General features: G+C 50.0%; 1 protein-coding gene across 7 annotated transcripts in view; it reads left to right on the forward strand.

The window, feature by feature from the left end:
* The first annotated feature begins 1,038 nt into the window (after positions 1–1,038).
* The window catches only part of PAX6 (paired box 6), a 28,179-nt gene continuing 14,504 nt past the window's right edge, over positions 1,039–14,713 (forward strand). For 2 of the 7 annotated variants that reach the window (XM_058160753.1, XM_058160792.1), the window contains exons 1-4: positions 1,039–1,048; positions 6,701–6,831; positions 7,800–8,015; positions 9,008–9,173. In XM_058160753.1, the coding sequence (XP_058016736.1) occupies positions 1,039–1,048; positions 6,701–6,831; positions 7,800–8,015; positions 9,008–9,173 (523 nt within the window). Of the gene's footprint in view, positions 1,049–6,700; positions 6,832–7,663; positions 7,706–7,799; positions 8,016–9,007; positions 9,174–14,713 lie in introns of all 7 variants that reach the window. The other 5 variants (XM_058160747.1, XM_058160760.1, XM_058160776.1 and 2 more) reach the window with 5 other exon arrangements.

Here is a 14,713-nt window from a genome sequence, read left to right on the forward strand (position 1 = left end):
AAAGTAATAACCAGCTAATTTAAAATGCCTCAGGTGAGAGATTTGCACATAACCTAAAAATGTCTTTCTTCTCCTGCTTTATAGTATTATTATGGTTGTTCTGATATTGTACCTTATATGTGGCAGCAAGCGTTCCTTGACCCATAAAGTTCTGTTAGGCCAGAGAAAGAAGATGTTATATATACTTGCTTCCATAAAAATCAACTCAAAGTCAAGTTGTTGGAGGGGGTGTTTGTGTATTTTTAAACAGCAGGTGTCCCATGGGACAACATTTTGCATTCTTGCAAGAAGCACTCCAATATTATTAAGGAATTATGGGACTGTTCCCGAGAGTTTCAAACTGAAGAAAGCTGGACACATCGTCCACCTTTTCTTCACTTCCAAACTCTCAAGAATAACCCTATTCTTGAAGGGGAGGCAGGTAGGGGGAGGGAAGGATGTAAACTAAACAGTCCTTGATTTTATTTTTCATGCACTTTTCTTCTTCATCCTAGTGGGAAAACTTTAATCAGCACTACACAGATGTGTGATTCCTTAAATTGCATGAGAGGAGAGTCCACTCATAAATCAGGCAAGTTTCAAGCCCCTCCTCCTCCTCTTCTCCTCCCTCCTCCTCCTCCTCCTCCTCCTCCTCCTCCTCCTCCTCCTCCTCCTCCTCCTCCTCCTGTGTTCCCCTATAGCACAATAATGTGAATGGGTCCATATTAGGGGTTAAAAGTGACTGACCAGCCTCTCTTCTCACATGGTAGCTGATGTGCTGAGAGAGCTCAAGAGTTCCTCAGAATGTGATTTCTCTTGCATGGTTGCATGAAAGATTCAGTGATTTGTTATTAAAGATATCAGGGTTGGGAGAGAACAAACAAATAATAATAAATTAATACATTTTGGGGCCTTAATTGAGAGGCCATAGGATGAATGACTTCTTAGACATAATAATACTGGAACTGCCAACCTGCTCCATTACCTTGGTTAATATTGATTTTATCACTACAGTGCCCTCTTCCCGAGCCACGTGGGATCTTGCTTCATCGGTCCACAATGCAGAACAGTAAGTGGCTCTTCCTGTCTTTTGGGATGCCATCTTGAGCATGTCTAGTTGAAAAAGTGTTTTGGCTTGGCTTGGGTGGTAAGGTGGCTGGGAAGAGAGAATATTACTCATTTTGAAAATGTCCTTCATAGTAGAAGAGAAAGCTGAAAGAGATTGGATGAATGGGGTTCTTTGGACTCTTCCACCAAGAGATGAGGCTTTCAAACTTGTGGGGGTGGGGGGACTATGTGGAGATTCTCCTTCTTTGTCCTTAAGGGCATGTTGGAGGGATGGAAATCCATCCAGCTCAGAAGACCTTTCCCCCCCCCCCTTGAAATTGCACTAATGGAGATGGGGTGAAAGAATATTTTTTTGTGGACTGACAACCCATTGGTTGTAGACAGACACAGTGTAAAATTCATCTGCTCCTGGATTCCTCGGCAGCTCTTCAAATGTGCAGATTCTTTGAGTGTTGTGTGGGGACATTGTGAGAATAATGCTCTGCATGGGGAGGACACAAGCAGGTTTCTTGAAGTCTGGTTCTTTCCCTCGGCTCTCAGTGCTATGGATTCCTGTCCACTTCACACCACCCCTTTCCCCAGCATTCTCCAGTGATGGGCATGACAGCCTCTCTGGCAAGAAATAGTGGAACACTGAGACCTGTGTAACTTTTGCACATCTTAAAACTAGAAAGGGAGGGAGGGAGGAAGAGAAGGGAAGGAAGGAAGGAAGGAAGGAAGGAAGGAAGGAAGGAAGGAAGGAAGGAAGGAAGGAAGGAAGGAAGGAAGGCTGGAAGGCCGATTCATTGCATTATGGCATGGCTCTCTGTTTGTTGTAGTGTAGTAAAAGCAACAACAAAAGGTGAGCTAGTTGAAATCCTCAGTCTGTCGTTGCAATTTTTATTAACCTGGAAGAAAATTCCCTTAGCATGCAAGGTATTTGTCGAAGAAGGCGTGGTGCTAGGGCAATGGAAGCTGCTAGATCGCTTTATTAGTCTGGAGGGTAAAGCAAAAGGTTGGAAGAGACCCTCGTTTTGGTATATTGTCATAGACAGCCCCAGCACCCTCCAAAAAGTAAAGTAAACTAGAATCGCTCAACTAGAATCCAGAAAACAACAGCGCCGGGGGCAATTCTTTACTAATGCCCTAACAATGAGTTTTATTTCGAAACCCAGGCGAGTTCTCCCTGGCATTAGGAATTCCCGAATCATGCATTTAAAAAAACAAAAAAACCGTCAGCTATCCTCTTTGGCGCCTAGACATAGAGGCGTAATACAAATAGTAAGGGGACCGTAGCACGCTGCCAGACTGAAGGGCTGGGCAGGGTGGGCGATTTCCACCGCAAGACGGAAGGCGTGAACTGAGAAAAAGACGATACTGGTTTGGAACGCCTGATTTGTTAAGTGTAGTTTAGGCACTTAAGGGGTTGGAAGCCTAAAAGTGCGGCGGGACCGAGGAGGCGCCGTCCCAGATCTCGAGAGGGCCGTTCCCAATGGCCAGCTGAAAGGGCTTAGTGAGTGCCTTCCTTCCGGGACTCTCCGGAGCTCGGAGAGAAGAGCCCCTCTTTGATCTGGGTGGGGTGCCCTTCCAGGAGGAAGAGCTGTTGTCTCTGCCTCTACCCTCGCCAGGCCTTTCCGCACGCTGGAGGGAATCCCGAGTGACATTGACAGGAAGGGGGGGGGGAGAGCCGAATTATGGAGTAGAGGTGCCAGGAGGATTTGGGGGATATTTGTTCCCCCAAATCTGGCCACAATTGACTCCCAGCCGCGTCGTTTCCCGGGGAATTGGGTGGAGCACAGGTGCTTTCAGCACAAGAACGAATACTCAAAATCCCCGCTATTTCTTAAACCCACTCCGGGTTTCCGCAGGGCCGTGATTTCGTCGCTCAGCTCCGCAACCTTGGCGAGGGGACTCAGCCCCAGATGGTTCCACACGTCTTTAAAACCGATCGGGGCTGTTAGCTTGCTGACAAAACACGCTTAGCCTTGCGGGCAGCAAGTCGTGCTAACAAGCACAAAGCGACTTCTTTATTTATGGCCGGAGCGGAGAGCTGGACAGCCCTATCTTGGTGGGAAAGTTGCTATCCCGGATTGTTCGTGCGTGGACTTGGAAAAAAAAAATTACTCTTGTTGTGCAGCGGGAAAGGCGAGTTAGCTCGCAAGTTACTCCTGAGATCAAGGTAGGCTTGATCCGTTGAGATGGACGGTGCCCTAATTTCCCTAAAAGTTACGCCGGTAAAAAATAACGCGAAAGTCTTTGCAAGCGATTCCCGTTTTGAAGCATATATTGCGTTTCTTTTAAATTTACTGTAAGCCGGCACCCCTCCCTGGCTGGTGGTTGTTCTTCGGTTGAGCTTTTAAAGCCTAAAGGTGCCTCTTTAGTATGCAAACTTCGTCGGGATTTCCTTTTGAGAGAAGTGCAGTCGAGACTCGGTCGCGGAATCGTCTCTCAATAGCTTTGCTTCCCTCCCTTCTCTTCTCCTCTGGAGTTGCTCGCTCTTGCACGTAATCCCGGGTCTATTTCCATCCCCTTGGCTTTCGGAAGCTGGCTTGGAAGTAAGCCCCATTGAGCACAGCGGGGCTTTCTTCTCTAAGGAGCCCCGCAGAAGCTCCGGCCGGGCTATGCCCGGCCCTTAGATGGTTCCAATCCGGCGCCCCTCCTGATCAAATCCGAAATTCAACGCGGTTCGACTCGCGGCCTCGGCTTCCCTGGATCCCGGGGCTTTTGCACCTTTTTCTCTAAGCGCAAGACTCGCTTTGGGGGTATAGTTTCCCGACTGGGGAGGAAGCACCCCCCCCGCAACGGCGAGGTTCCTTTCTGTGCCAATACGCCCCGAGGCCTGTTTGAGGGGCTGAGTTTCTGAGGTCCGTGGCGCTGAGTTTTATCGGCCGGCTCCTCTCGGAGTCCCTCTGTGGCTGGGTTGGGGTAGAGTTGAAGATTTCCTGCTGCAGGTTTTACTCGTCCCTGGAGAAATTTCTGAGAAGGCCGCCTTGAGAGAGCGGCATCCCTTCTGTGGCCGGGCCTCCCTACACAACACGAGCGACTTTCCTGGGAATGTCAAATGCCTTTGCACTAGATTCCCTCCCGACCCCAATTCCTCCATCCTACCCGCAGGGGAAAAAAAAGAAAAGAAAGCCCGCCGGGGTGATTTGGGTGGAGGTCGTGGCCAGTTTCCCCGGCTTTGTGTGGAGAACTCCTGCGTGTCTGCAGCACCGCGCATCCAAATTGGGACCATATGTTTTCCTCTTAGATGGCTCGCCCGAGAAGCCGAGGCGCATAATCATTGCCACTGGGCTCGAACTGCTTGCGTTCTCCTGGGAAATTAAGGCATTGATTAAAGCTTAACCTTTTTTTTTTTTTTGCATGGAATTTGGGAGTTGGGCTGCCTTCTTTGAGGCGCGGAGGAGGAAAGGCCTACATTGGCTTCTGTGTGGGGCGGAGAGTGAGATGTGGAGGCTTAGGAAGAAGAGCTCTCGGTGCACCTCGCAGGCCTTAGAGCTCCGAGCACCCAGTGGCGATGGAAACCCACATACACACACACACTTTATGGGGGGCAGAAGGGGGCACCTGCTGCTGCTCAGAACTCAGCTACGGACTTAAAGACCGGTCTCAGGCCTCCGCAGGAGAGGGGGTAACAACCAAGATTTCTCTGCAGTCCAGACCATGTAAGGGGGGTGGGGGAGAAGGAGAGGAGAAAGGGAGGATCTGGGTGCCGGTGCTGAGCATAAAGGCTCTCCAGGAAACAAGCACTTGGTGGAGGGAAGACGAGAGGGGGAGAAAAGTGGGCCTCGGATCCCACCCCCTCCCCAAGCTGCCTTTCCTGAGCTCCTTCCCGGTCAGCAACTCCACCCTAGAAGCAAAGAGGGCCGCTGTTTCCCCCGTTAGAGGTTTTTGCAGCCATGGCTGGTCAGTTCTCCAGTGGCCTTTATGTGAAGCCTCACTTTCCCTTCCTCCCAGCCCGTAGTCTACCCCCCCCCTTCCCTTCCTCCTCTCTCCTCTCCCCACTACTCTCTCCAACTCTTGTCACTTCGGATTTATCGCGGAGGCAGCGCGCCCCTTCGGTAGTGTCCGGATTGACCCTGTGGCTACCTTAAAAAGTCGCTTCTCCTCGAAGGGATAGCTAGGCGAGTTCACTCTCGTCGGAGTGATACCCAAATCCGGACAGAAAGGGTCGTTTTTTATCCTGCTCCCGTTTGTCGTGGCGATGCAATATCCAAGAGCGGAGCACTGTCACAAAGTGACAGGTCTGCTACAAGTGCTCCAACTGATCTTTTCAATTAGCCTTCCATGCATGATCCGGGGCGACTTCCGCCTATTTCCAGAAATTAAGCTCAAACTTGACGTGCAGCTAGTTTTATTTTAAAGACAAATGTCAGAGAGACTCATCATATTTTCCTGCTCTTCTATATTTGGAGCTTATTTATTGCTAAGAAGCCGAGGCTCCTGGAGTCAATTTAGCAGAAGGCTCCAAAGAGAGAAGGCGAGCAGAACAGAAGCAGAGAGAGAAAGAGGGGAAGAGAGAAAGAGAGAAAGAAAGAAAGAGAGAGAGAGAGGCCACCTCTTCTCCAGGGAACCTTTTTCCTCCAAAGCTTAAAGCTGCAGGTTGGGGATCCTTTTCCAACCCCTTTTGGGAGTCTTGCCTTTGGCCGGGTGGGGGTGGGGAACTGTGCGGAGAAGATGCAGACCAAGCTCGTGGCTTTTCCTTAATAACCCGGGTGTCCCTTCTCCTCCCCCTCTTTTACCTCCAACGCGTGGGGGGGGGGAGGAAATGGGCGAGAGACGACTTTCTCGGGGATGGCACAATTTGGGAGAGGGGGAGAACCAAGAAACCTGGGCTGCTTCTCCTTCTTTACGGAGCCGGGCATTGTGGGGGGGGGGCACCCTTACCGGGCCCGAGCTACCGGTACCCTTACCCGGAGCCAAGCGCCGGGCTTCCGAGGCTTCCGTTCCACCCCACCGCTCAACTCGAGAGACGGGCGGCTTTTTTTTTCTTTTTTGCTGCCCTCTCCCCTCTCCCCTCCCCCCTCCCCCACCCCACCGCTGCTTTTCCTTGCTCGCTCTTGCCAAATCTGCTGAAAGGATGACGGCTGAGTGGAAGTGTGTAACCAAATGTTGCTCTTCTGGACAGAGCTGGCCGTCAATGGATTGATTCGGCATGTCGCCTAGAATTGGGGGAGGGGGCCGGAGAAGCAAGCTGGGGCGGTGGGACAGGAGAAGCGATAGCGGAGTAACTCCCTTTCCGTCCGTCCGTCCGTCCTCCCCCCTCCCCCCCTCGTCCACACACACACTCTAACACGGGGTTGGCGAGCTGGGCTTTTTCTCAAAGGAACGGTCGTGTAAATTTAGGGACGCGCCTGTCCGTGTGTCGAGTTTGAGAGGCAGTGGCTGTTGACTCTGAGAGATTGGAGGCTTTATTGAAACGCTTCTTTCCTTGAAGAAATGCTCTTCTCTCCTCCCCACCCCAGTGCGTCTTCCAGGCCCACCTCGTGGGACAGAACTGCTTGCCGTCGATCGGCTCTCCCTGCCCCCCTCACCGTCCCTTCCCTGTCTCCCTCTACCGCCCCCACCACTGCCCTTGCCTTTATCATGACCCAGGAAGGAGCTGCCGCTCTTCCAGGTCTCCTCAGGTGATCGAGACTTCCATTGTCCTTCTTTTCCTTCGCCCACTTCGCAGGTCACAGCGGCGTGAATCAGCTCGGAGGTGTGTTTGTCAACGGGCGGCCGCTGCCAGATTCAACCCGGCAAAAAATCGTGGAACTGGCCCACAGCGGGGCTCGGCCGTGCGACATCTCCCGAATCCTGCAGGTGAAAACGCCAGTCGCCTTCCCAGTTGGAGCCAGCCTGGGGCTTCTTGCCTTCTTGGAAAAACAAGGGAGGAGGAGGAGGGCTTTCCACAGCTGCAAACTTCTCCGTCCAGCTTTCTGGGGGAAAAGAATAATGAATTATGCTCAGTCCAGCGGTTTCTCCAAATCGTGGGAAATATAATATATATATATATATTACCAGTCTGTCTTATGCCTTCTTTGTTTGTGGTCATCTAGTGCTTCAAGCGGTGCCTTAGTTGGCCTGGGAATGAACTGGGCGAGGATAAGAGATAGCCATATATCCCCAATGCCTTTCTTGAAAATTTCTCCATTGCATTGGGGACGGGGGTGGGGAAGCTAAGGTGTCCTCTCCGCCCGGATGTAGTAGCTTCTGTTTTCTGCATGCATATATATATAAGCAAAGGCTGAAAAACCAGCAATACTCAAAAAATCGCCTTTGCTTCGGCAATCCTTACCCCCTCGAGAAGTTTTGGCCAGGTATTTGGCTTTAGGAATGCAGTCGAATTCGTCTCTGATAGGTCAGCACTACAGCCCCAATATCCCTTCCCCAGGAATGTGTCTATTTTGAAAACTGCTCTGAAGATGCCCGTTGGTAGCTTATCTACTAAACATCTTGTCCATATTTGCCATCTTTCTTCAGTTTTTCTCTCCCTTCCCCTATGTCAAAAGGTGTTTTTTTTTTAGAACAAACATTTCACCTTTGTAGCATGTAGGGTCCCAAATGTAATCTTTTTTTTTTAAAGAAAAGAAAAGAAAAGAAACCTCTCTTAAGTAAGTTCTCATACCATTGAAGGTATATTTTTGTGTTATAGACCCATGCAGATGCAAAAGTCCAAGTGCTGGACAATCAAAACGTAAGCTTGTCATTGTTTAATGCCTACTTAAACAATTTTATTTTTGTCTTGAAATTATTAATAATGTGATTTTCTGTCCACTTCCCTGATGCAGGTGTCGAATGGCTGTGTGAGTAAAATTCTGGGCAGGTATTACGAAACTGGCTCCATTCGACCGCGGGCAATCGGAGGTAGCAAGCCGAGAGTAGCGACTCCAGAAGTTGTAAGCAAAATAGCGCAGTATAAGCGGGAGTGCCCCTCGATCTTTGCTTGGGAGATCCGAGACAGATTACTATCGGAGGGGGTCTGTACCAACGATAATATACCCAGCGTAAGTTCCTCGAGAATCTCCTTTTTGTCTGACCTAGAACAGAGCTGTAGATGACCATTCCCACCCTGTCTTTTAGCTCCATATTCCTCCTTTCTCCGTCTCACTGTCCGTCCTTCCATAGGGGCAAAACTTGCAGGAGTGCTGGGGGGGGGGGAAATAACGCGGGACTCACTCTTGCCTTTTAAACTCTTCTATTTCTAAAGAATAGAAATATGCTGCTTTTGAATATCCGAATTGTAACAGAAATATATCTAAAAATCGAAATCTAAGCGGGGGTGGGGTGTGGAGTGGGGAAGATCTTTCTGTGTGAATTAGGAATGGCATCCGGCACAAGGAGATAGGTATAAGTTGAGCTGTTTCATCTGGGCATTTCTTTCTAATTTGAAGAGGGGGAGGCATTTTTGGTCCAGGCTATTCACTTCCCAAAAGAAGTGGTTGTCCCGTGAAAGGAAAGCACTCAAGCTAACCCACCGGGGCCCTGCCAAAAGGGATCTAAATTTGGCTGCCTCTGCCGTGGTGCCAAATATGTTTGAAGGCACAGCTGAACTGGTCTCTTGTGCCACTTGCTTTTCACCAGCTTTTTGTCTCAGGCTCCGTAGCATATGTCTTGCCTCCTGAATGCATCTCCCATTCCCCCCACCCCACCTCACAGTCCTGGGATGGCAGCCTAGCGTTGCATCCTTTGGGGGTGGGGTGGGGGGGGCATTGATCAGAGTGGCCCTACTGAAAGCCGGGAGCTTGCAATGAATGGAGCAAGAGGGTCAGGGAAGATCTGTGTCTTAAGGGGCTGCTTGCCAAGGAACCCTGGTGAAATGAATGGCGGGCACAATCCCGGAAAGCCGAGTGAGTTTTGCTTCACTTCTGGCTTTCTTCTCTGGGTGGACAGTGGATCTGTGGCTGGGATGGGAAAGGTGGGGGGATGGGAAGGGGAGGGGGGGTTAGGTTCTGTACCACTGTGGCTGCCATTTGGTGGAATGCAATTTCCCTTCCAGGTCTCTTCGATCAACCGAGTCCTACGCAACCTGGCTAGCGAAAAGCAACAGATGGGAGCAGATGGAATGTATGACAAGCTAAGAATGCTGAATGGGCAGACGGGGACGTGGGGCACCAGGCCTGGGTGGTACCCGGGGACGTCTGTCCCAGGACAACCAACGCAAGGTAGGCAGGGAAGAGAGGTCAGTCAACTGCTCCTTCCCTTCTCCTCCTAGATCAATCTGATTTCTCAAATGATCCTTCAGAGCCTACAGGGGCAACTCGACTGACTCGTTCCTCCTCCATTTCCAACTTCCTTCTCACTCTCTACTCTGCCTCCCTGGGAATGTCCACTTAAAGGACGTTTTCTAAAAGCAGCAATTTTTCAATCCACTTCCCTGAATTCCACCCAGGATAGAGGATAGACTAGACAGTTAAAGAAAAAAACCATGGAGAAGGAGAGCTAGTGGATGATGGGTTTAACAATGGAGGGACCTGACCCAAATTCATCTCCAACCACAGAAACTCCCTGGGTGGCTTTGAGCCAGGCCAGGCATTTCTCTTAGTCCAACCTCCTCCATAGAGTTGTTGTAAGGACAAAATGGAAGAGGGAGCACAAATCTGATGCCCTACATTTGCTAAGAAAACTTCCCAAGTCAACAGCAGCAGAGTTTCCGGTTGTTTTTAAATCAAATCCCTACACAACCGTGGTCCCTTTCTCCCAATTAAAAGGCATCAGATGCTAACTTGCTGGTAGACTGTGAGCAAATCCTCACTGTATCAGTTTGCTTTGGAAACGTAATTAACAAATGGTGGAGCCCTGAGTGGGAAGAAGCACCCCCAATGATGGGCATGCTAAACAAAACTTGCAGTTCTTCGTCTTTGAGGACCTGATCAGTCGACAGAAGAATTACCGTCCATGCCTCTTGTAGAATCTTGCCTTTCTTTGCCGGAAAATAAATATTGGAATATCGAAAATCAGTACTGAAGGGAAGAGAACAAAGAGGCAACCTGAGCTGGAAACTCCTGCTGTTGTGGGTTGCTTGTACTTGTTCCTTTTAGATGAGACTTTGGCATTTTGAAACCCAGGCTGGAGTATATTTGGATTTGTTTTTTTCAGGGGACTCCAAATTCAGGGGTGGATCACTGCTGGAAGGCTCTGATGCCAGCTATGCCTGGGCATCCCCAGCTTGCTTGTGATTGGGGAAAAGGCATGCTTTCACATCCCCTTGGCTTGAGTTCACTCCCTTGAGGATTGGGGGCTTCCCTGCTTGTTTGTGTCCTCTCTTGGGGTGGCTCTGGTCAGCTTTTCCAGCATCCAGTAGCCAACACCCTATTTTGTGCTGTCTGGGAAAGGAGAAAGAAGAGAGGAAACCAGGAGAGAGACAGACAGAGAGAGGGAGGGAGGGAGGGAGGGAGGGAGGGAGGGAGGGAGAGAGAGAGAGAGAGAGAGAGAGAGAGAGAGAGAGAGAGAGAGAGAGAGAGAGAGAGAGAAGGAAAGAAAATCAGTAACAATATGCACAATATCTGATACAAAGGATGTTTCTGTCACACACAAGAATTTGTTATGGGAACAATTCTGTCGCTATGTAATTGCTCATTAGAGATCGTTTTGTTTCTCATTAAGGAGACATGAATAAGCGTCTAGTTGAAGGAGACAGCTGTAGAAATGTTCCACAGGAGACCTCTGGACACGATATGGCACCGTTTGCCAATTAGACATGTCAGTTTTAAGAGAAGGGAGCTTTCTAGGAGGGACCCTCAGAAGACCAGGCCCCAAGCCTCATCTCTGGGTGTTTTTTTTGCTGCATTGGTGGCTGAAACTAATGGAGAACTGAGTCCAATACCGATTTTTGGGTGTGTGTGTGTTCTTCCCCCTCCATCCCACTACTCCTTTGTACCTCCCACTTCCTTTGGGAGGAAGTAAAATATCTATCAGCTTTATGCATTGTTTGCAGCCATTGTGGGCAGGGATGGTGGGAACAGGTTAGATCCAGGAAGTGAAATATGTGCTGCAGCAAAAGCAAGAAGGACTCTTGTCACACCTTCAAGGCTAGTGGCTCTTTCAAGACAGATCTACAGCTATTCTTTGAGCTATTCCCATTTGGCGTCTTTCATGAGCCAGAGCAAGCTCATTCCTCTAAAATGTCCTGCCTGCAATAAATCTGCCTTGAAAGAACCGCCAGCTCAAAAGTTTTCCATTGCTCTTTCCAAGGCTTCCAACTGTCTTATGATGTCCCAAAAAGCATCTGCATTAAAGCATCGAGGCATTGCTGTTCTCTCAGGACTGCAGTGAGGCAGCCTGGGACAGCCAAACCAAATCCCAGAAGTGGGGGGGGGGACGAGTGGCAGGTCAAAGGAGCCTATTGGGTTTATTTGTAAGAGCCTCTGGATTCTGGGAGTTGCTACCTGTCTGTCGGTTTAAAGATGGGAAAGGTGTGGTTCAAAACTGGGAATTGCCACAAGCAGGGCATTCAGATGGGAAGAGGAAGGACCAATGTGTGGACCAGGGGGAAGTGTGTGAATATATAAAAAAGAAGGACCCCCTTTGCTGTGTTGGCAAACCCTTCCCTAGGGTTTGTAGCCCAACCAATTCTGGCTGGGGGAAGCCGAGGGGTTGTCCTTTAGTTCCTCAGGATGGCACCAGCTGGAGGATGCCAGGAAGATGACAAGGAGGCTCTAGATGGGGGAGGCCGAGAGATTTTTTTTCAGCGTCTTTTCAGATCCGAATTTCAGCCAGTTCAACTCAACCCTGAAAGCCAGAAGCATTCTGGTCGCTCAGGTGAAGGGGAAAAGGATTTTCTGGGACCGAATCCCACAAACGCTCACTCATACACCCCTTGGACTCTGAGACCAAAACAGTCTGAGCAAATTTAAATCTGGCACCATCGACTTTAGACTTTAATAGGGCGGCCCGAAGCAGCACACTCTGCTCAGGGGAAGATTTTGCCGTTATATCCTACTGACGTCTGTGGTTTAACTCTTTTCCAACCCTTTAGCTGGCCCCTCCCGATTCTAAATGCATATGCGCCCGATCCTAAACTTGAAATGCCAAGAAAAAGACCTAATTTATTTTCAGACGAAATTTCATCCGTCTCTTAGTCGGAAGTAACCCCGGGGGTATTTAGTGAGGCTGGCTTCTGCTCATCCACGCTCAGGATGGCATAATAAGTAAGCTGGAGGTAAGAAAATATCTTTGCGTTGGGCGAACTTCCTCTTTTCAAAGACCCCGCTTTCTGATTGCCAGCATTAAGCAGGTCCTTTCCCTTCTCCGAAAACGCACGTCGGATTGTAGCCTTCTTTCCCGAGGCTTTGAGGATCGGAATATCCTCAGTCAGAGTAGGGGAGTTCGGGGGGGGGGTGTTGTTGGCCGGAGACCCCTGCTTCCCCCTTCGCTTGCACTGCTGGAACCTGAAAGACGTAGAGAAACGGGGAGCTGGAGCTCCCCAAGTGGCCTTAGCAAAAGTCTTCCGAGAGAGAAAGAAAGAGAGAGTCGGACCGGAGTCGCCGCGCTGCGATCCAACGGGAGCGAGGCTCAGGATAGTTCGCCCAGGTGCGGGGAAAAGATTCCGGAGGGGCTTCATGAATGAGGGTAGCGAAGATCCGAGTCTCTCTTTCGGTCCATGGCAACCAGTCTCCCAATTGCGATTAATAGGGTCCTCTCTGCCTGCCCTCTCGCCTCCCCCACCCACCAGGATGCGCATCTTTGCAGTCAGTCGTAGCCTCTCGAGGACGGTCGCTTCGACGGGATGCATCCATGTTTTGTTTTGTTTTTAAATGGCCCCTTTAAAAAAACAAAAAAACCCAAGATCCTTAATAGCCTCCGTGATTCTGCTACTCTGAGAGGAGTTAGTGCTTCCTCCCTTCTCCTCCTTGGAGAAGCGCGATGAAGAGCAACGGCGGGGGCTTCGGCAGACCCTCTCCCGAAAAGGTGCAGCAGACCCACTTTCCCTCCCAGGGCGCTGGGTGAGCTTCACGGGGTCCCGAAAGGACAAACTGCCCCCCCCCCCGAAAGTCTTGAAAGTGCGCGCAGGCCTCTGGGGCAATCGAGGCGGTTCTTTGGGTAGCCAGCGTCGCCCGCCTGTGGTGGTGCTAGTGGGGTTGTTGGGCTTTGTCAGGCCAGGAGTGAGGCCAGGAGAACCGGGCTGGCTTCTAGCCGGACCTGGATTGCCGGGAGTCGCTTCCCGGAAGAAGCTGGGGCCTTCGCCTGCGGTCTCGGGGGGTTGAAACGGGGCAGGAGTCGGCAGCCCTAAGGATGATCGCGGACCGAAGGCAGCCTATGCCAACTTCTCTCCCTCAAAAGGGGATACCAGCTGCTCGCCCACTAGAAGTCCCCAGGCAAGGGACTCTCTGTTTTTGAACGGTGAGGGGGAGGGGAAGCTTCGCTGCCTAACCCAGGAATAAAATGTTTGAAATTCCAACCTTAAAAACCGCTCGCCCTGGGCTCTATCATCCTCCCCCCCAACAGCTGGTGAAGCCCATCGTCTACAAATTGAGCCTAATTCGTTCTGAAATCTTTTGAAGCCAGCCTGTTTGGGATAGGGACGCCCGGCTTCCCAATATTTCTCTCTCTCCCACCCCACCCCATCCCCGCCTCTCCCCAACCCCCACCCCCACCCCCGTCCGCTGCCCTTAATCATCGGTCCCTGTTCAAACCAAAGCTTGGTTCGGTGGGGAGGGGGGGAAAGCTGGATGGGAGCTTATTTATGGGCCTCGACTCACCGCATAAAATGCGAAAATAGGAAAGGAGGGAGGGGGGAGCGGGACGCAGAGAAGTAGACTTCAACGCGTTGTTTCAAAGGATTCCAAGGGTTTTTTTTTTGTTTTTTTGTTTTTTGTTTGCCCTGGAACAGTCATGCCAATCTCTGATGTTCTTTTTTTCCCCTTGCAGGGCTGCCTCTGTGCGCCTGGATTTTAAGAGCCCATTACTCCCAAAGCATAAGGCAAGGTTAGGTCTCAGAGGGGGACAAATACGGTCTCAATCTGATAAACGCCAGGCAGCAGCAAATAAAATAATGGCTACACGAGGGCTTGACAGAACAAAAAGAGACATCTCTCTCACTCTCTCTCTCTCTATCCGGGAGAAATTCTCTAGTGATTGAGTGGTTTTAGGCATCCCCGAGACACTGTTTCTTATCGTCCCCCCCATCCCATCCCACCCCGCCCCCGCCCGGCTCCCTTCCTCCCCTCCTTATAAGACTAAAGCCCTTCTATAGGATTTAGACACTTTCTCTTTCAACAGATGCTACAATGTTTTTGATCCCAGCTCCACAGCTGAAAGGTGCCGCGATCGGTTTTGCTATCTTGCTTGCTTGGAGTTTTCTTTTTTTCTCTCTGCTAGTTTTCCGCCTCACTGATTAAGACACTAAGAAACTAAGGAATGATTTTATTTCCCAGCGTCTTTTATCCAACCACCACCCCCCTTTTTTTTTCTTTCCTGGAAACAAATCCTTATACCCAGCGTCAGATGGTCTAGCTTTTAGATAATAGGGGCAACATATTCAACTCGCTTTCTTACGGATTAGGTCCAGAGAAGGTGGAACGGGACTATTGAGTTCTTTTATAAAGCTGCTTTTTCTCTTAAAGTCTCTCTTTTAAAAGAAAGCAAGATATCTTAATTGTCTGTCATTTCTCTCTTTTTTCCCCTCTTTTTTCTTTTTCAAACATATCTGTCTGTCTTATCCGGTCAAAACTTTGGGAGTTAACAGGCATCGGGTGAGGTTTTG

The sequence above is a fragment of the Ahaetulla prasina genome, chromosome 1 (assembly GCF_028640845.1).
Source record: "Ahaetulla prasina isolate Xishuangbanna chromosome 1, ASM2864084v1, whole genome shotgun sequence".
Taxonomy (NCBI): domain Eukaryota; kingdom Metazoa; phylum Chordata; class Lepidosauria; order Squamata; family Colubridae; genus Ahaetulla; species Ahaetulla prasina.